The sequence below is a fragment of the Trichomycterus rosablanca genome, chromosome 5 (assembly GCF_030014385.1).
Source record: "Trichomycterus rosablanca isolate fTriRos1 chromosome 5, fTriRos1.hap1, whole genome shotgun sequence".
Lineage (NCBI taxonomy): Eukaryota > Metazoa > Chordata > Actinopteri > Siluriformes > Trichomycteridae > Trichomycterus > Trichomycterus rosablanca.
In genome coordinates this window covers 12,454,486-12,475,622 of record NC_085992.1, presented here as the reverse complement: position 1 = coordinate 12,475,622, position 21,137 = coordinate 12,454,486, and the positions used below count along the sequence as shown (strand labels likewise).

At 38.8% G+C, this 21,137-nt stretch overlaps 1 protein-coding gene across 1 annotated transcript in view; it reads left to right on the top strand.

Annotated features, from left to right (window-relative positions):
- The first annotated feature begins 817 nt into the window (after positions 1 to 817).
- syne2b (spectrin repeat containing, nuclear envelope 2b) overlaps positions 818 to 21,137 on the top strand; it is an 89,200-nt gene continuing 68,880 nt past the window's right edge. Inside the window, exons 1-28 of the mRNA XM_062995728.1 lie at positions 818 to 977; positions 1,579 to 1,640; positions 3,044 to 3,139; positions 3,272 to 3,349; positions 3,431 to 3,523; positions 4,385 to 4,581; positions 4,761 to 4,960; positions 5,215 to 5,315; positions 6,184 to 6,273; positions 7,946 to 8,059; positions 8,956 to 9,093; positions 9,747 to 9,911; positions 10,546 to 10,658; positions 10,899 to 11,067; positions 11,150 to 11,246; positions 11,575 to 11,774; positions 11,858 to 12,022; positions 12,207 to 12,344; positions 12,894 to 12,995; positions 13,120 to 13,296; positions 13,407 to 16,292; positions 17,216 to 17,350; positions 17,576 to 17,736; positions 18,546 to 18,630; positions 18,783 to 18,862; positions 19,963 to 20,077; positions 20,175 to 20,320; positions 20,645 to 20,795. Of these exons, the coding sequence (XP_062851798.1) occupies positions 896 to 977; positions 1,579 to 1,640; positions 3,044 to 3,139; positions 3,272 to 3,349; positions 3,431 to 3,523; positions 4,385 to 4,581; positions 4,761 to 4,960; positions 5,215 to 5,315; positions 6,184 to 6,273; positions 7,946 to 8,059; positions 8,956 to 9,093; positions 9,747 to 9,911; positions 10,546 to 10,658; positions 10,899 to 11,067; positions 11,150 to 11,246; positions 11,575 to 11,774; positions 11,858 to 12,022; positions 12,207 to 12,344; positions 12,894 to 12,995; positions 13,120 to 13,296; positions 13,407 to 16,292; positions 17,216 to 17,350; positions 17,576 to 17,736; positions 18,546 to 18,630; positions 18,783 to 18,862; positions 19,963 to 20,077; positions 20,175 to 20,320; positions 20,645 to 20,795 (6,336 nt within the window). The 5' untranslated portion in view covers positions 818 to 895. The remainder of the gene's footprint in view (positions 978 to 1,578; positions 1,641 to 3,043; positions 3,140 to 3,271; positions 3,350 to 3,430; positions 3,524 to 4,384; positions 4,582 to 4,760; positions 4,961 to 5,214; positions 5,316 to 6,183; positions 6,274 to 7,945; positions 8,060 to 8,955; positions 9,094 to 9,746; positions 9,912 to 10,545; positions 10,659 to 10,898; positions 11,068 to 11,149; positions 11,247 to 11,574; positions 11,775 to 11,857; positions 12,023 to 12,206; positions 12,345 to 12,893; positions 12,996 to 13,119; positions 13,297 to 13,406; positions 16,293 to 17,215; positions 17,351 to 17,575; positions 17,737 to 18,545; positions 18,631 to 18,782; positions 18,863 to 19,962; positions 20,078 to 20,174; positions 20,321 to 20,644; positions 20,796 to 21,137) is intronic.

The window sequence follows — 21,137 nt, the reverse complement described above, 5'->3', positions numbered from 1 at the left end:
GGACAATGTATGTAGAAACAAGGAGGTGGTTTTAATGTTACAGCTGATCGGTGTATATACACACATATAAATAAATAAATACATTTAACATTTACATTGACTGAATTACAGTACCAGACAATAAAACATAATTTTTGGAGCAATTATGCTGAACCTTTTTTATCAGCTGGGCTGAGAGAGGCCATACTTGTAACCAAAAAACACATAAATTACAATACAGGAATTAAAGGCCTATAGCACATTTGCAGACTGCACTTTTTCCATTTATTCATTTATTCATTGTCTGTTTTACCACGGCTTATTGTGGCACAGAAACAGGATAAGAATTCCTGTTGTAGAAAGTTTTGGGACAAGAACTCTATGGTACAGCCTTGCAGCATTACTGTACCACATGCAGCATTCCTATGGCAATGCAGCATTAAAAAACTGCATACTACAGTCTAAATAATGAACATACATACTCTGGTAGCAGATGGTTGGTATGGAGACTACACATAACAGTCTCATATCATTAGTCAGTCAGTTGTAAGTGGACTCTCAGCATGGTCCTGATTAAGTCTTGAGGGTGTTATTCATAGTAAGGGTGATCATGGATAGCAGTGGAGTGAGGAAATGCATTTCAGGTTTCCTCAGTCTGAGAGAGTAGAGGAGAGAACTCTAGAAGTCTTCCGATCTGAAAGAGCACAGTTTAAGCTCCATTTAAGCCATTAACGGAAAAATGAAAAATTAGTTAAATTAAAGTAGTTACTATAATACCAATATATTTTGTTTTCCGTGAAACAGAGGTTGGATTACGTTGCTGATTGTTGAATGATTGCGAATGATTTCATGATTCTGGAATAAGCTTATTCTGAAAAATCAGGATGCAGGCAGGCTCTTGTGGAAGTACTTTGATATGAATCGAATGGAAACTAATGAATGTAGGATGGATTTGCACATGGTTCAGGACCTGACTGATTTTGCTGAGATTTATGATGGTAAAGTGGAAAAGCCTTCAATGTTTGTGTTTAAAGAAATGGTATTGGTCTAAGTGTTGTTAATCACAATTAAACTATTAAAGTGAGCCAGTCAATACACATTTTTACACACAGTAAATGCTTTTAAATGGAATCTATACTGGGTATACATCAGTGCATACATATATAGTAAGAACTGATTTAATTAAACTGACTGAGCAGATCTACATTTCAAGAATTTCTCACAACTGGGGTCATTTTAGTGCAGCCACTTCATTTTCTGCATTTTTTTTGTAAGGTGGGAAGAAATTGGAATACACAAATCTAACCCTCACAGAATAATCTGGAGAACATACAAAAATTCTGACAGACATTGACTGGAAGGCTTTAGATTTAATATTAAGTAAACATTAAGTATTTAGTCCTAAACAAATATGCAGCATGTTGACGGGTGAATTATGTGCTTGGTGGCTTACTTTACATCATAGTGATATCATCATTCCCATTTATTTCCTGCATCAGCCTGACTCTGCAGGTTCTGTCAGGTTTACTTGGATTATTTTTATTACTACTGGTTAATTCTAAGATGATTGTAACGTGTATATGGGTTTTCTTTTTTTAGTGGAGCAGTTACAGATCCAGAAGAGAACTTTCACTAACTGGGTAAATGCTCAGCTATCAAAGGTAAGATCAATGAATAAAAGTTCAAATGGATTGTAGAAAACATGATATGTCTGTGGTGTTCTCCTGGCTAGTGATAAAGTGAAAGAAACCTACAAAGTAAAAGTACTGCTACTTAACAGAGAATGACTCAAGTAAGAACATATTTTGTGTTAAAAAAATGTAAATATTATCTAAGCATTTAAGTATTAATTAGCCAGTATTTTATATAGATAGCGTTAATCTTCTTGGCTGCACCTGTATTTTAGGTGTTGCCAAAGTGAAACATTCTGGTCCTCTTACCTAATGTGGCACATATTTTCCCCTCCTGACTGACGTGAGACTGGTACTGAGAGCAGAATAACAAATACAATTCCCGATGTTCAGTCAAACCCCCAAACATAGCCAATCATATCCGTGTAGTCAGACTAGCTGATAGCACTGAGATTCGATCCTCAGCAATAGTGGGGTTGCATATTTTACCACTGTGCCACCTGAGCACCAATCACATCATCATGGAAAGTGAAAACTTGTGTCACTTGTTTCAACACATGCACACCAGAGTCCAACATGATGACATTTTAGAATCTACATAGTTCATATTATCTCCTGTTATACCATTATTTAAAAAAATTAATCTAATGGAATAAATGTCCAGTTTACAGCTTGTAAGTGATTAAAAGCATTATTTTTTCTTAGTTTAAGTTCTCTTTGTTGGGGTGTATTTAATATAATACAAATATAAAGTTTTGGCCCCTGCTCTTTAAAGTAAAGGTCATTTCTGCATGGTGTCTATTGGAGTGTGGGGGAGGGGAAGGGGATAAATATAACCCTCTAAAACAGCGTGAGAATAAGACAGACAGCAACAGGGGTTTTACACACACACACACACACACACCCTTGTACACTTGTATATCTCAGACATATGCCAGATTGATACTTATGGCCATTTCCTATGTTGTATGTGGTATATCAGAATGCACAGCATGAGTGAGACAGTGTGTATATGTGTTGAGTATATGTGACATTTCTGGGATAATAGGCAAATAAGTAATAGATAAAACCTAGTATACTAATATGAGAAAAACTGTGGGTAAAGTAAAAGTAAGGGACACAATGATAGATTGGTGACCCCTTTCTTTCTTCATACTATGAAAATCTATTAGCATACACATTCCATTTAAGGCATTTACAAGGCACTTTTATTCAGACCGACTTACAGTTGTGACTAAATACAATGCAATCAGTTGAGGGCTTAGTGCCTTGCTCAGGGGCCCAGCACTAGCATCCTGGCAGTAGATAACCAAGATAAGATCACAAGGTTTATTCACAAAAATGAGTGTGTGTTTGTCATTCCAGTCACATGTTTTTGAATGTTTATTGCATATTAATGTAATTCTAAAGCGTGCTATCCTATATTATTACAGAGAAAGCCTCCAGTGACAGTGTTGAACCTGTTCAATGATTTTAGAGATGGATCCAAATTGTTGGACCTGCTGGAGGTGATGTGCAACCAGAGAATGGTGAGTCTATTCCTCTCATCTAATCCCTACATGACATTCCTGTCTGGATGAACTTAGTAGTGTATGTGTCAAAATAATGTTTTACTCGGCATTTTCTGCTTACCTGTTTTTATTTCATGGGTTGGATTTCAGAATCGAGAGAAAGGCAAAGGGACGTTCCAGCACCGGGCAAACATTGAGAAAGCCCTTGCCTTCCTCAGGGGGAAATCTGTAAGACAAGGTTTAACAATTATTTGCTTTATTTTTTGCATGTTTGGAGTGAAATGCTAATCTTGTTTTTTGTCCCTAAAGATCAAACTGGTCAACATAAATGTTCCTGACATAATGGATGGAAAACCCTCCATTATTCTGGGACTGATATGGACCATCATCATGCACTTCCACGTAAGTTTACAGTAAACATTTTCCTCTCTTATTTGCACTTATTTCTTTTTCACTTGTTTCTCTGTGCACTCTGGCAACTGTTGCTGGGTGTGCAACACCCACATTGCCTGCAATACCAACATCTTCTGTATTTTTGAGGCCCTGAACCAGGAGAGTTTTGGAGGAACAAGAATTATAGTGCTTAGCAGAACTCTTTGTAAAGTGTGAGTCAAAAAAGGGACCCATAACACTGACAAATGTTAATTGACATGTTGACTGATGGGTCTGAGGTTTGTCCTCTTGGCTAAGCACCAGTTTTTGGTCGGCCGCTTCGCTTTTGTCTTTTGTTGCTACCAGATTCACAGATCATACTTAGAAGTTTTTAAGTCTTAGTTTTTAAAGTTTTTTTCTCCAGAAGGTCAGCAATTGGTAACCAATTTTTCAAATAAGTAAATTGACCTTGTTGTGTCCATCAATGAAAAAAAATTTTAAGTTGATCAGCATGTGCCAAACGTATGTGCAAAGGTACATACATCCTTTTTTGACCCACACTGTATAAAGTGAGGCTTTCTGTAAAAGTCCAATGTTTAGTGGTTAATATTGTTAAAATTCAGGTTACTGATTATTTATGTGTGACCAGAACAAACAAGACAAAACTGGTAACATCTAAGCACACATTCTATTGTTTTTTTTGTTTTTCCCTAGTAAAGGGTAAAAAGATCACTTTTGAAAATGCTGGACAGTAATTGTTATGACAAAATGACATACATATGATTTAATAATAAAATGACATCAGCGTCATGATAAATCACAATAAATGTCATGATAAATCACAATAAATGTCATGATAAATTATTTTATTTTGTTATTTTTTATATCCAGATTGAAGAGCTGGCAAGCACGTTGTCCTTCAGTTCTCGGCAGTCGTCTCTGGAGTCGCTGACCAGTCTGGATACACGTTCAACAAGCAGTAGTGCCCGGAGCAGCCCAGTGCCACCACGCGGGTCACCACTACACACACGCTTCAGAATCTCTGCTAAAAAAGCTTTGCTGCTGTGGGTCAGAGAGCAGTGCCACAAGTAAGAAAAAACATTTTGTTCATACTACCCAGAACATATGAAATACAAAATCAACACATATCTAAGAAAACAAGTGGTCACCACTTTTTTTCTTAGATCTGTGTTGATTTTTTATTTCATATGTTCTGGGTCTGTGCTAGAGTACACTATTACACTACATGTCTCTCTCTTCGTCTCAGGGCTGGCTGTACTTTGAATGTGAAAGATTTTAAGGCGAGTTGGAGGAGTGGTGTGGTGTTCCTGGCCATCCTTTGTGCCCTGAGACCTGATGTGGTGAATTTACCCAAGGCCAAAATCAGAAGTAACAGACAGAACCTGGAGGAGGCTTTCCACATTGCTGAGAGAGAACTAAACATACCCCGATTACTGGACCCAGCAGGTAAGTCTGTGTGTGTGTGTGTGTGTAACAGAATCTTCCTTTGTTCCTGCCTCAGCTCTCTCCAGGTTATCAACCCATCTGGTAATCCCATAGTGGACTTGTCTATGATAGTGTGTCTGTGTGTTTTATAAAACACACAATTAAACAACTATGCACTGACATTCTAATTCAGGCTTTAGCCTACCCTGAAGTGTTAGATAGCTATGTACAGCTGCATGCAATAGTTTTTGACTCCTCTGTGTTTGTTGTTTTAGATGTGGATGTCAGAGACCCAGACGAGAAGTCCATAATGACATATGTGGCTCAGTTTCTACAATACTCCAAAGACGTACCTGTTTCAGAAGAGGACATGCAGGTATTACTACTATGGATTTTGCCCCTTTTCAAATACAAATTACATTTACATTTTCAGCATTTAGCAGACGCTTTTATCCAAAGCGACTTACATTATACAGTCTAAGCAATTGAGAGTTAAGGGTCTTGCTTAAAGGCCCAACAGTGGCAACATGACAGTGGTGAGGTTTGAACCAGCGATCTTCTGATTACTAGTCCACCACACGACCACTGACTGAAATTTTCTGGTGATTAAATGGACCATGAAAAAGCAGGAGCAGAAGCTTCTTTATTGCACAGCAGCCTGTAAGGGGGTGGAAAATGTCTTGTCACTGAGGTGGCAGGTGCACCTTCTTACCTGCGAGAACGGCCAGTATCCAGGATGCTTTATCAAGGCAGAACAATACTGTGGCAGAAGAGCCACAAACAAAAATTAAACTACAAAATACAGGGCGGCCAAAATAACAGAAATAAAAAAAAGACCAAATAAAATCGGATAGACGAGTGCATTAGTGAAGCAAGGGATATCACACTTCACATAATTGCCAATAAACAGAGGATGTATTTCAGCATATAATTACAGCTTAGGGTTTCTTCCTTACATTGGCAAAGAGACCACTCTTCCATGTACTTTGTAATGAGTGCAGTTTAACTAGCCCTGTTTGTAAGACACAAAAAGATCATCAGCTATACTGAATTAGGATTATTAACATTGAAATATGAGGTTATTTCTTTACCAACAAATTAAGCTTTCAAGTTTGCTGTATGTTTATTAAAACCCATAATAAAAGAATGTGTGTTGCAGGTCAAAATATACATACAGCAAACTAAATCTTTCATACAAGTATTTGCTGAAACAATTTTTTGCATCTTATTTCTCTCTGTCGAAGGTTCAGTATCTCACTCCTCCTAAAAGCACTTCTCCTGTCAATCTGCCCAGCAACTTCACACCTGCTATTGCTGCCTCTCCCCTTCGACAGGTACTTTCAGCTTGTATCTTCAGCTCTTCCCTTTAGTTCTTCTTTTTCTGTTAATCTTGTTTCACTTTATGCTAAGCCCTTTATTAACAGGAAACATTTACGTTTGGCCAGAGAAAACTGGATCAGTGACTGGATTATTATGCACCTTGTTTTGTTATGCTGTCTAATTGATTTTTGAAAGTCAGAGACCATTCTCTCACTTCATATTACCCCTTCCTCAGACACAGCCAATTTTGCCTGTTAGGTACCTGGCTAGGTTCAAAGCACTGCCTGAGATTCTATGTCAAGAGCTCGAGACCTCGGGGATGGTCTTGTGCTTTGGACTGCTGCTTTACCGAAACACCCTGAAAAATAACTATTTTTAAAGCATTAAACTGCATTTTTAAAATTTAATAGCCAAATATAACAGTTTTTTTTGTGTTTCCTTTTATCTTTTTGACACTGAGACAAAAAACAGTTGATCAATCTAATAATTGCAATAACTGATAAAATCAGCCAATAAAAATGAATAAATGAATGAATGAATACTAATGTTACTACTACTAATAATAATAATACAAATTATAATACTATGTAAAGAGTTCAGTAATAGGAATAACACATTAAATCAAATTAGACTGATTACATTTTTTGTCAAGGGTGAGATGAAACATCTCCAGTGATAAAATCTATTGACATAAAATTAAATAAATAAGTTTGTCCCACTAAAATGCTTCCTTAAGTACTACAAACAAGAAGCTGAATGCATCATTCACCATTATGCACCAAACCTAACCATTATATTATCTGATATTAAAATGAACTTTGGAAGGTCTCGTCTTACAGCAGCAAATGAGCTCTCAGTACCACGACTCACAATAAAGGTTGTTTATTTTTATTTACCAAGCACTCTATGTATGTGTTTGTGTGTGTGGGGGGGAGTGTTTCCATAAGCGATGATCTCTGTATTCGGCCATTCATTCCTTCCATCAGACCTTGGCAAGTGCTGAAAAAATGAATGCCAAAGAAATCTGACACAGCACTGACATTCTCATTGCTTCACTTGCCTAACGTCATCCTAACTGGTTTCTATTAAACACAAGTGGTACAGCATCTGATATTACAAAGTCTTTTTATTTCAGCATATCAAGGTGATTGCTATGAAATTCTAAGCTAAATCTAGACATAGTGCTGCAGTAGAATATAGAATTTAGAATTTAATTTTTAATGACCAACGTTAAATATAAGTATTATTTAAGCCAAAAGATGAGCTTTTATTCTAAGATTGGAACTGACTGCTAACTGATTGTGAAACGCTTATCCTCGCAAAGAACATTGTAGAATATTATCAGGTCTTTTTTAGTTCCATATCAGCTACAGTTTTAGCTTACAAAAGCCTATTTAGTTTACAATAGTCTAACTATTACGTATTTTCTCTGCACTGCAATATAACATTTTGTACATTTCATTACTGGTTGCTTGTGGAGGTTCTTGACTTAAATGTAATTGTGGAGGCTTAGTGGTTATGGTACTTGTCTGTTGGTGGTGGTTTAAATACCAGCACTAGCACATCAGGCTGTTGGACTCCTAATTTTTTTTTAATTTGAAGTTTTTTTACCTTTACGTAGCAGACAGCAAAGATTATTTGTACTTTTTAGTAACGGCATAATGGTTTCAATGATTTTCTTTGTAGACCTCAGCCAGTCAGAAGGTCCACGAGGTTACATGCTGGCTGGAGCAGGCCTATCAGGAGCTGCTGGAGGGGTGGGTGTCTACAGAGGGTGAGAGCTACGCTGAGAGATACCATGTAAGACCTGTCTAAATATGTTTACGGCATTCTAAATACACTATATGGATGTATAACATCTATAAGTATGTGAACACCCCTTCTAGTGATTGCTAACAGGTATGTAAAATGACATAAGGTCAATAATATACTTGCAGCTGAGCACAAAGCAAGGTCTATAAATACATGGTCTGACTTAGAGACCATGTCTTGTTGTGTGCAAAGGACCTCCAGAGCCAGAGTCTACACAGAGCCATGGTGTTCAACCAACTTAACACTTTTGGGGTGAATTAAACTTGGATTGCAACCGAAGCCTTCTCTTCTAACATCTGTGCCTGAATGGGCACAAATTCCCTCCGACACACTCAAAAGTTATGTAGAATGGCTTTCCAGAGGAGTGGTTGATTTAAAGCTACAATATACACTATACAATATACAATATACAGGCATGGACTCCACTAGACCCCAGAATGTGTGCTGTAGTATCTGGCACCAAGATGTTAGCAGCAGATCCTTTAACTCCTGTAAGTTGTGAGGTGGGGCCTCCATGGATCTGATTTGTTTGTCCAGCACATCCCACAAATGCTTGATTGGATTGAGATCTGGGGAATTTCATTTTTCCTGCTTCTAACACATCAACTTTGAGGATAAAATGCTTGCTGCCTAATATATCCCTATATCCATTGTAATGTATAATGTATGGTAACAGTCGTACTATACAGTCGTCCCGGCAAAGTACTTCAAACAATAACAGATTTACATTGTGTGTAATTTACATTTGTATTATCGTTTCTTTTCTGACACCAGGATGCTTTATTGGGTGTTATTGTTCTTTTATTGCTCACTTAAAGCTAAAATAAACTAATCAGGAATGCATGGTGTTTATAATGAATCTATTTTTACCTTGCTTGTTTCAGGTGTTCCAGACTTTTGTTGTGTCCTTTAATGAACAGCGCCGACCTGTGATGCCATTGCTAACGGCGATGAAGCGGACGCCACGACTGAGCGATGAACAGCAAGCTCTTCGACACATCTGGGAGTCACTTGCTGAAAAGGTTAGAGGTCAAGCATCAGTGTATTGTAAACGAATAACGGTGCACGATCGCAGTTAACCATGATCAGCAATTTTTTTTCTTTCAAACATGCAATCAGTAATCAAAGGAGCTGATCTATGATTTCAACCAACCATTTATATCAGTATCATTCTTTTCATCTTTTTTTACCATCACTTTATCCTGGTCAGAGTTACGTTGAGTCAGTTTTCCCCAAAATCCCTGGGCACAATGCAGTAACATAACCTAAACAGGATGCCAATCCAACCACGGTAAATTCCCACCACCACTGGGATCGAGGGGGGATCTCAGTGGTGGTGGGAATTTACCGCTTTGACACCTGATCGCCCTGGAAAAACTTCTGTATCATAATGAAGCAGGATGATTTAAAGAACTAAAGAGCCATTTGCCTGTCTTTTGATGTAGCACTCCAGTTTATTAAATGTTGCTTCATTTTAAATAAGCAGTTAATTGCCATAAACATTATGATCTATTCAGTTCATAAACACTATCACATTTTATGCAGAAGAACCCATTTGCCTCAGTGCTAAATTTGTTTGTTGTTGATTCTGCATTAGAAATGAATATAAATTATACTGTAATTATTGACAAATCAGTGTTAAACATATGGAATTGTGTGAATGTGTGTTTTACAGCTGCGTGAATATAAAATCGAGCTGGATCTGAGTTTGCCATCTCCTTTAGACACTGTGGGTCGCTGGTTACTAAGGGCTGAGGAGCTTTTATCAGATAGTGACGATGCTCAGCAAGACCATGCTCAAGCTGCCCAAGAAGCCTGTGAAAAGCAAGAGCTGCTTAAGGTGGGTCTAATAACTCATACTCAGTTATAGTAGAGATTCATTAATCTTCTACCAGCTTAGATTTTTTACATAGTATGATAATGAATAACAGAAGCTTTGATTGGACATATATTGGCCTTTTATTAGCCTTTTATGCTCCTTTACCACTGCTGAGATCCAGGATCGAATCTCAGCGGTGTTATTGGTTGGCCAGGCATCTATACAGACTTGATCGGCTATGTCTGGGGGAGGAGACTAGCCAAAGTCGTGCAAAAAAGTGGTGCTCTGTCCATGGTGTGCCTGGTGAACCAGGTGTGCTGCAGCTTTGTCCAGGATGAAGCTGTTGATGAAAAAGTATATGAAAAAAATAAATAAAAATCTTTATTGTATAGTTTTTTTAATTGCATTTATAGCATTTTATGAGTTGCACTGGCTGTTATTGTGAGATGTGTGTATGAAGTCTGTTTTAAAAAAATATTCTGATGTCATCTCATTTTTGCTTTATTTATGGTATTAAATGTTATTTATACAAAGCTTAATTACATTAAATACTTAGTTAATTATGAAAATCATTTAAAAGTATTTAAATGGAAATGAAAACAACTACAAGTAATAATCATCTAAGTTTATTGTCATGCTTCTTGTGTGTATATAGTCATGTTTAGAAGAGACGCCCCAACACATGAAGACGTTCCAGATATTTCAGAATATGGATGAGTTTGGAGAGATGATGGTTCCTACTGATAAACTAGATGAGATTAAAAGAAGGTCAGTTAATGTGTGATTGAGGTGCACAACTCCTGTATTGTCAGTATGTAATTTATTAAGCAGAACCTTTTTTTATTTTTTAACTGCAAATCATCTGTAAGGTTTTGCTTGGACCATAACAGCCTGTTTAAACAGCTTGAATTGACTTTGATAGTAGTTTTGTAACAGTACTATAGATGCTCTGTAGATGAGGATGCTTCAGAGAAAAGCAGTATAGAAATGTTTGTGTGTGTGTTTTAGGTTCACTAGTGTGCGTGTCAGTGGAAAGTACCATGGCATTAGACTAGAGTACCAAGAGCACAGGCATACCGTGATGGACCTGCTGACTCAACTCACGCTCAAGCTGTGCACCTGGAAAAGAGCATACTTTTCCCAGGAGGCTGTGCGGGTCCTGATGCAGGACTGGAATGTGAGTGCATACATTACAGCATTTCTCATGCCATATAAATAGGGTGCATTGTGATGTTTTTATTAGATGTTTGTTCTTGTAGGAGATTGTGAACAAGCAGAATCTGCCTTCTTTGCTGGAAGCAGCTCTCTGCAAACTCAAACACACTGCCAACAAATATACCAGCAAATCTGCTCTGGGTAAGACATGGGCATGTAGAATATTTGGTTGTATAGAAATGTTTGGTGTGTATTTGAGAAAAAAGGGCAAAGTTGTAATTTTATACAAGTGCTTTACTGGTTTAAACAAATCATTGACAAATTTGTTATTAAAATGAGTGCTCACAAAAAAGAAAAATGTAGCATATTAAATTGCACAACCTGCTGAGTCTTCACTGTCTGAACCACACAGTAGGTAAAAATTATATGTATTCAGTCGTTCAAATAACTTAATACTTATGAATATTAACAACAGAATTAATATTTGATTATTTCATTTATAATCAGATGAATATTTTCTCTCTGTCAGCGGGTGAGTCCAGCCATGTAAGTCTTGAGGTGAAGAATCTGGAGGCAGAGGCAGCAGCAACTCTCGAGGATATGAACATGGTGAAAGGCACCATGGGACGTGTTCAGACTGCCTGGGACTCCTACAGGGATTCATATAGTTCTCTACATGCCTGGCTAGAACAGGGATCCCAGACTAACAGACATGGACATCGAGCTGAAGTACACATTGTTTTTTCAAACAGTGCCATGCTGTGCTGTTATTCAGTAACATTTGAATACGTTACCTCTGACTGTTTTTATAGGTGACAGTAGCAGAGATGAATGAGTGGAGCTCTCGCAGGGCTCATCTGAACGATGTGGGAAATTACCTCATAGAGATCACAGATCAACACACCAGCCACTCACTTTCTGATGATCTCTGCAGGATCAACCTAATGTGGGCTGATTTTGCCAGGAGGACCCAGTTTGTGAGTTCTTGACACAAAAGACTTGGTTATATAAACAAATGTCTTTTCTAATTGTAGGTGTAGATCAGATCAGTATTTTCAAAGCAATATGATAACATTTACTCTAGTTGCATTATAAAAATACAGTACTGTTTCATTAAAGTTTTTATGCCTTAGTAAATTAATAACCAGGTCCTGTTTTCAGGATCTTGTTGAGGAGCAGAATGTCACACCTGCTAGTCCTCAGACTCTGCAGGGTCTGATCAAAGAAGCCTCCCAGCTTCTAAAGGAACCAGTGGAGGTCTTATCAGGATCACTTCAGACCTACAGGAAAAGACTACAGGTTTACCATCCGTTGTTTACGTATATTGTACAATCTTATGCACATCTAGTACAAACGTAATATGCATAAAAGTTTTACTGGCGGAAAATCTTATAACAACCTCATCACCAAAGTCAATGTCTGAAATCTGAAAAACATCTAAATTAGCCAGAGGGGAACAATCAAAGAATTAATTCTGCAGTGAAGTGAGCAAGTGAACGCGGTTACAGAATTTTGCCCTTTTGTCTTGTCATTTGTGGTCATCAGTGGGGGTGCTCCAGGTGGAAGAGTGTTTTGTGCAGAGGTTGTGTTTATTTATTTACACACAGAGGTCTACAGGGAAAAACCCATAGCAAAATATGTCATTTGGCCAGAGGGGCACAAAACTTTGCATACAACTGCACTTTCCATATTTTCTAAATTTTGGAAGCGATCGTTTAGATCTGCTGTTGCCTTTTTTAATTACTGTTCTATATAAGTCTCATTCATTCCCAGATATTTCTGGGATTTTGGTTTAGATAGATTACGTTAGTGCATAACCTGAAACTTGTCCATGTCTCATTCATTTAGTTCATGATGAAGAAAATACAGAATGTGGATCTGGATTCCCTTTCACCTTCACTTGAGTGCTCTGCTGAAACCCTAAACAAATTCAAGCAGGCCTTTCCAGAGGTAATAACACTGTATAATAACTAGTAATTATTCATTATTTCTATTCTTTGAAAAGTAGATGTAAATATTTATAGTAAAAAAGTAATTGCTCACTTTTAATGTGCTTTTATATTTATGTGTTCAGGTGCTGCAGACTCTTTGTGAGGCGATGGAAGTATGTAAAGAATTGCAACAGACTGTGTCCAGCCTGGATGGACGTTTAGCAGAACTTTTGCTCTGGGAGGCTGAAGCTAGAGAGTTACATGATCTCATAAAGGAAAAAGCCCATAGACACCAAAGAGGGCAGAACTCCAGGACTCGGGTATTTTTGTCTCGATTTCTACTATTATTCCTGAGCTAAATAAACTTTTTACTTATTTACAAAACTTTGTATATAAAATATTATTTCTGTCCTCTGTGCCTACCATGTAGTTGCTGATATCAAGAGGTCTGCAGCTGGAAGGCCAGGTGGTAACGGAGGAGCAGGACCTGCAGGAGATGGTGATGTCGGGCCAGAAGAACTCCCCACTTCAGTACCTCATTGCTTCAACCATGCAGGACAGAGTTCGTGCGGCAGTTGCACAGTCACAGGAAGCTGTCGGGATGCTTAGCTCATTAGGAGCTCGAAGAGACAGAAGTCCTGTAGGACATCCTCCACCACAAAAGGTCTTTGTCCAAGAGCAAAAAGTTGAGACTCAAAGCCAGAAGCTCCAAACAATTACTCCAGCCCAGCCTTTCTCAGCACCTGAGGATTCACAATCGTCAGTTATACTAAAGTCTCAGGAACTGTCTCGGCAGAGTGAGTCAGTCGATCTTCCAAAAGCCCAAACACAACCTCAGTCAGTTCCTATGATTGTTGTTCAAGATTTCCAGGAGGAAACGAAGAGTACTCCTGCACAATTCTCCCTTCAAAGACAAGAAGTTGCAAAAACAAAGAGAAAGGAGGAATTGATTGAAGACGAACATGACTGTAAACCTGAGGCCAGCACACAGGCACGTACGACCACTGCAGTCACATCCCAAGCAAGCACTGATGCACTGGAGAAACAAAGGAAACAGAAGCAAGAAATGACCAAAGATACAAACCAAAAACAACAGCAAGTTCAGATTAATCAGCAGCATGCACCTACAAGCCAGCAACCGCATATTTCTATGCAACAACAGACACAAGTACAGCAAACAACAACTATTATTAAACAACAGACTCAGAGTCAGCAGCAGCAAGTGCAAACTGTAAGCCAGCACTCGATTAAGGTAAGGAAGTCTCAGGCACGTCTAGAGAATAGGCCTTGGCTTCAAAAGAAGGCACAAGTTGAGGTTTCAGCCCCTGCACAACTGGGTAAACTGACTTCTGAAGTTCAGCTAAAGTCAACAGTTGTTAGTACACCTAAACCTCAGGTTTCTACACCTGAGCCCATCCAAGCTCAAACCAGGTGGGTTACCCAGACACAAGTCAAAGTGACTCAAATTCAGCCACAGCAAACTATGACGCAAGCCAACGTTTCTCAGATTCAGCAACAGAAAACTGTTACACAAACCAAAGTCCAGAAAGAGCAACACGTGACACAACCCAAAACGAGTCAAGTACATCAACAGGATCAAGTGGCTCAAGTCAGTGTGGGTCCAAGCCAGCAGCAGGTGACACATGCCAATAGTGGTCAAGTTCAGCAACAAAACCAAGTAACACATACCAAAATTGGTCATATTGCACAATGGGATCCAGTGACTCCGGACAGAGTGGGCCAAGCCCAACAACAACAGCGAGTAACACAAGCCAGATTGGGTCAAACCCAGCAACAGCAACCAGTGTCTCAAATGTTTCAACAGCAATCACAGATTACACCATCTGGTACATCACTAATCCAAGCTCAGACTGTTAAAGGAGGTTCAGCCCAAATCTCTGCTCAGAGACATCCACAACCATATACAGCACCCTCAATTATACAGCCACAAATGATGACCCCAAAGCAACCAGAGAGACAAATGATAAAGCAAGCACAATCAAAAACCTTTATACCAGTTCAGCCACAAGTCATGACCCGAATGCAACCACCAACCATGACTCATACCCAGCCTATTATGTCCCAAATTCACCAATACCCACCAACTGTGGGAAAGGAAACACAAACCATGGCTCAACCTATAAGGCATTCTATCCCATCAACCCAACCTCAAACAGTGACCCCAAAACATCCACAGCAGATTCACTTACAAGCGTTTACTTTGACAACTGCTCATCCCAAAGGTTCAGCCCCTATCCAGCCAAGAATCATTAGCATGCCTCAGAGTCAACCACAAAACTATATTCCACCTCACCCTCAAATGATGAGCATGGGTCAAACTCAACACACACAGAATATAGTACAGCCACCTTACATCCAGCAAACCCAGTGGAGACCCATTGTGCCTGAAGCAATCACTCACAGTTATCATGATGTTTCTCGTCAGGGTTCAACTCCAGCAGAAGTATCGCCACAGGTTCAATTTCAGAGTTATCCACAGACTCCCAAAACGCAATGGGCACCAGTAAGAGGCAGTCTTGTGACCCAGACATACCCCAGTGTTTTAGGCCAGCCTCAATCTCAAGTTTACCCTCCTTCTCAGGCACAAAACCCATGGATTCCATTCAGATCTGAACCAATGGCACAGCCTTTTGCCCAAAGACCTCAAAGCCCCAATTATTCTACAGCACCATCACAGTGGAGACCTATTAGACCAGAAGTGATTAGTTATCAAGGCGTTTACATTCAAGGGCAGGGCCAGATGCCTCAATACTCACAATCTCAACATCCCCTCCATGCCACCTCAGCTCCAAGATATACTCCACAGAGTCCTCCTCAGCAATTGCATATGCAGCCAGATCCACAAGCTCAGAAACCTTTCCAAAATGTTCATCAACCAATGCAATACCAACAGCCTTGGATCCAGCCACTATCTCAATCCCCAGTCAGACCCAAAAGTCCTGCATCACAACAGTCCCAAACCCACCAACAGCAGTGGCCACAAAATCCAACTGACACACTCAAGTTTCAAGTTCAGATTCAGAGCCAATCCCTAATCGAACAACCTCAGGTTGTCCAGGTTGTACAAAAGCCACAGCTACCAGCACAGGAGCAGGACAAACGGCTGTTGGCAACTCAGATCAAAGTTTCAGCTCCTGCTAGTGCTCCTCCCCAGGCTAATACAGACGCCTTTACTGAAGCTCAAGAACTGTCAAGAAAAGGGTTTGAGAAGGCCAAGCACTGCCTACAAGAACATATTCTACAAATTATTAACATATTTAAAGATCAGAAGATAACAGATGTGCAGCTCAAAGAGGTATGGTTTATAAATAAATCATATCTAATCATTTTTAACCAGTTTCAACCAACCAATTCAGGGCCAGTTTTAACATGTCTGCTCATTTTTTACAGAATTGGAGCGAGTAGTTACATCCATTTGTTCTTATTAATGTTCTGTTGTTCAGTTACTTTTAAGAACTGCATTTTTGTAATATCAAATAGAAAGTAATGTAACAGTTTTACCATTTACATTGTTTGATGCCTTGGAAGATAATGTTTACACATTGTGCAGTCTGCACCGGAAGCCCAAAAGCCCAAAACACAGATTACAAATGTACCTGAGATCACAGTTCCCTGGACCACACCAGAATTTGAGCATTGAATTTGATAGAAGGCACTTGATTGGCACAGTGGTCTAACATGCTAGCACACCAATGCGGAGTGTAAGTTTCAATCTCAGCAGAGCCACTTACCTGGCCGGGTGTCCACACAAACACAGTTGGCGATGTTTGAGGGAGCTCAGCGTGGCTCTCCGTACGTGATAGGTGATAAGAAGTGTTTGAAGAGTGGACATGTGTCAAAGAAGGTGATCTGGCTCTCATTGATTAGTGGTTTTGCAATTGTGAATTGGAATATGGGAAATAAGAAGGAAAAATACTGAAAAAAAAGTTGTGATGGAATTGGACTTAGACTTGGACTAGATGTCTATAGGTTTTAGGGTGCACTGAAAACTGCCCATTAACTTGAGTGCAATATGTGGTTAAATTACATCTGAAATCAGCTATTGCTAATTGTGCGAACATTATTTAATTTCAGATAAAATTGCAGATAAAATGGACACATGAGCTGTCTGCCTATAAAAAAGCAAACTTGTAAAAGTTTTTACTGTCTACTGTTGTGATTGTAATTCCATGTGCATGTGGTCCAGTTCAAAATAAAGTGGAAACGACTTTTTTTCAGGAGACTCAAAAAACATTGAACCCTGAGCTACTGCAGGAATTCTTAAGAGCTGCAGCAGGAATGGAGGCCTTCTGTATGCCACCTCAGCTCCAAGAGATAAAGTTCTTCACGCAGACAGTCAGAACACAGTGGGAGGTATGGTATATGTATGTATGTGTTACGTTTGTGTGTGAGCACACTTCACCTTTTACCTGGAACTCTATCATATTTTTCCCATATTGTACAGAAGTATGAGATTTACAATTTAACTAAGAGCATGATGTTAGAAATGTATAAAATAATAGAAACTACTAGAACAGCGTAATAGTATCTCTAACAGGTTCTTGGATTTTCTGTCTCTGTATCCCATCCCACATGCAGGTCTGCTTCTCTGCTGAGGGTAGTACAGTGCAGACTGGAAAGCAAATGGAGGCTCTTATGAAGCTGTATGAGACATTGAGTCCGGAAGATGCACGCAGATTGGCACTTGCTGACATCCAGCATCAGATTAGCAGTGATCAGAACACGTTGCCAGATTCTAGGTGAGAATGGAATTTTAATCTTACAGGTGTGTGTGTGTCAGTGGTTCTCAGCCTTACAATCAAATCAGAAGCCACACACACAATAATGCACTCATTCTCAACCTGGTGGCAAATCACGGTGGCAAAGTGAGTAGCACTGTCGCCTCACAACAAGAAGGTCCTGGGTTCGATCCCCAGGTGGGGCGGTCTGGGTCCTTTCTGTGTCAAGTTTCCTGCGGGTGCTCCGGTTTCCTGCCACAGTCCAATGACATGCAAGTGAGGTGAATTGGAGATACAAAATTGTCCATGACTGTGTTTGATATAACCTTGTGTACTGATGAACCTTGTGTAATGAGTAACTACCGTTCCTGTCATGAATGTAACCAAAAGTGTAAAACATAACGTTAAAATCCTTATAATAAACAAACTCAACCTTGGGACTCTATTGTGGGGTCACCTAGGATGCAAATGTGGCTCAAGTAATTTCCACAAACTCTAGGCACATACATGGAAATTAAAAATAGAAGAAAAACAACCTGGCATAACTTAGCTGGCATAATAAAATAATAAAAGCCCCGTAAGGTGGATTATTGGGTTGCGGTGGGGTCACATATTAACATATTACAGGCTAAAACAGGTTGAGAATCCATGCGTCAGTGCATAATAATAATAGTAGTGCAGAACATTGAGCCACACCTTTATGTGTTACAGGCCATAACAGACCCACACCCCACAGGTTAAGAACCACTGATGTATGAGACACTTTGTGGATTTACAAACTGCTCAGTTTTGTACAGTGTTTTTACATCATTTGCTTCCCTATGTAACAGTGTACCTGAAGAGCAGAAACAGGAGACATCACAGCAGAAAATTCTCACAGCCCTTCCAGAGAAACCCATGGAAGTCTCTCCAGAGGTATGTGTGTGAACTATTCAGTGTTACTGTATGACTAAGAAAAAATGTATAGTTTGTGGATATGGGGTTTTATAACTATGTTTGATCTTTTGATCTGAAGTTATAATAAATGTAAATCATTTATGGCACTGATGGAGCGTTTGGTTCTTTAGGCCACTCCAGTTATAGCTCAGCGCCAGACAACTGTGGCAAAGAAAGAGATCCTAAAGCAGACCAGCACCGAGGAGGAAAGGTACATTAAAATGATATAAATGCATTTAATGCTTTAGTGTTTTTTTTTTTTAGTTTTGTTGAATTCAATCGTTCACATATGTATTCCTTGTTGGTTAATATAAATGACTACAGCGTTTGGCTTCCCTATATATACATAAACAAGGCTAGTTTGATATCACCTAGTGAGAAAGGTCCTAAAAGGAAAAACAGTCACGTCTTGCAAAGCATGAAGATTGTCCTGATGGTCATACACTTATCATACAATCCAAATACAACAAAAACAGGTCTGCTTTGAAATAGATGCTGCTTGAATTTAAAACTTATTTTTCGTAAAAAGTGTGATATGTTTAAGCAGTGCTTAATTCATGACATCCAGATGTTAAAAACCCATAAACTATAGTGTTTTATATTTACATTTTTGCCATTTAGGAGACGTTCTTATCCAGAGTGACTTACAGAAGTGATTCCACAGTAAACATTTGCTTACTCTAGTTTAAATAGACAACAGTCTAAGAATGCAAGGTAGAACTGTTATTATGTATTTATTTGATAAATAGTGTAGAATATTGGTATAGAGAATAGCCTTAATGTCTGGTACCCAAAAGTGAAACTTTTCCAGACATTACTCATAGATTGTTTCTATGAGTTTAATCATAATTTATTATTATGCAAATAACACTTTGCATCTGCTTGCTGTATCATTTAGGTGGTTGTTAAAAAAAAAATTTAGGTGGACCATCTTAAATTTACTGTTGCAGGAAAAACCGTCATATGTACTGTACTTTGCTGCGAATGGAAGGTGGCTATGCCATAAGGGGGCACTGTAATGAAAACTTAAAAATGCTGGCTCCGATATCCACGTCTGATGAACCATTGGTTTATTTTTATTGGTTTATTTTATTGTAAAAAGTCAGTCAATATAATTATATAATTACAGTTTAGCCATGCAGCTTGCACCGCCCTTAACTGATCTTTAATCAGCTCCATTTACATGTCAGCAACATTAGGCTGATAGTTAATACTCTGAAGTAGGCTAATCCAGTACATTTAATCTGAAAAATAAAACAGTGAAAATGAAAGTGCACTAACATATTCCATGAAAAAATCAATTTTCTGCAGGTACAGAAGTTCCAGGTTTGCACTTCAGGCTCAGCTGAACAGGAATGAGCAGAACATGCTGGGAGAACATGCAGCCACGGCCACAGACCTCCAAAAGAGACTCAGAGAGTTGAAGGTGCATTCATATTGTAGAGCAAACAGTCAGAGCAAACATACAGCAACAATGCAATGTGTGGATGCTCATGTCTCGTTTTGGATGTGTAATATTTCAGGCTTTGCAGGATGAAACAGAGTCTTTGTGGTCAGAGTACGACCTGCAGTGCTCTCAGTTTATTCAGATTAACGAGAGAATGGTGGAACAGGACCGTGCTGAACTTACTGTTAAATGGAAAGAGCAACGAGCCCACCTGCAGAGAAGGTACATGCAGAATAACAGTTATTATGCAATCTTTTTTAAGTGTACATACATTAGTGCCTACTTTTTATAGCGAAAACACTTTTTGGGACAAACATATTATATTTTATTATTATTATTATATTTATATTTCATTAACATATGGAAGAGAATCTTGTTGGGCGCCGTGGTAACACAGCAGGTAGTGTTAGAGACGTCCAGCGGTTACGAAAAATAAAATAATGATTGCACAAAATCACAAATTTTCCCCCAGGCACAATTTTTAACTATTATGTGCCTGAGCTGTGTGTGTGTGTTAACTGTGTGTGTGTTAAATCTGTTTCTCAGGGTTGATTCACTCGGCTCTGCTCTAGAACTCATGGATTCCATTGAGCAGCACATTGCTGAAATTTCAGACCATCTTGATAAGTTCATCAAGGAACCCAAAGATGTTAAAGGATACGTGCTGATCAACACAGACATCCTGAAGAATGTTAAGGTAGGGGAGAAGCAGACAATGTTGAGCCAGTGTTCACGACCACTGTGCGCAGAATTGGTTTATTGTGCTTCTGTCATATACAATCAAATCACCACATCTTTTATTTTATTTTAATTGTTTTATCAATGCTCAAGGTCACAATGTTTTTATGGAATCACCGACCACAATGCAGTAACATAGGACAGAAACACAAAACAGTCACAGGGCCTCGGTCACTGCAGACATAGCCATGCAACAAATCATTTTTTGTCAATTTTTTATGTGCTTTTGGGTATGGTCATCATAGTCAATATGACAGTGATAAATTTGGCCAGGCTGGAATTTAATATATTTGGAATATGC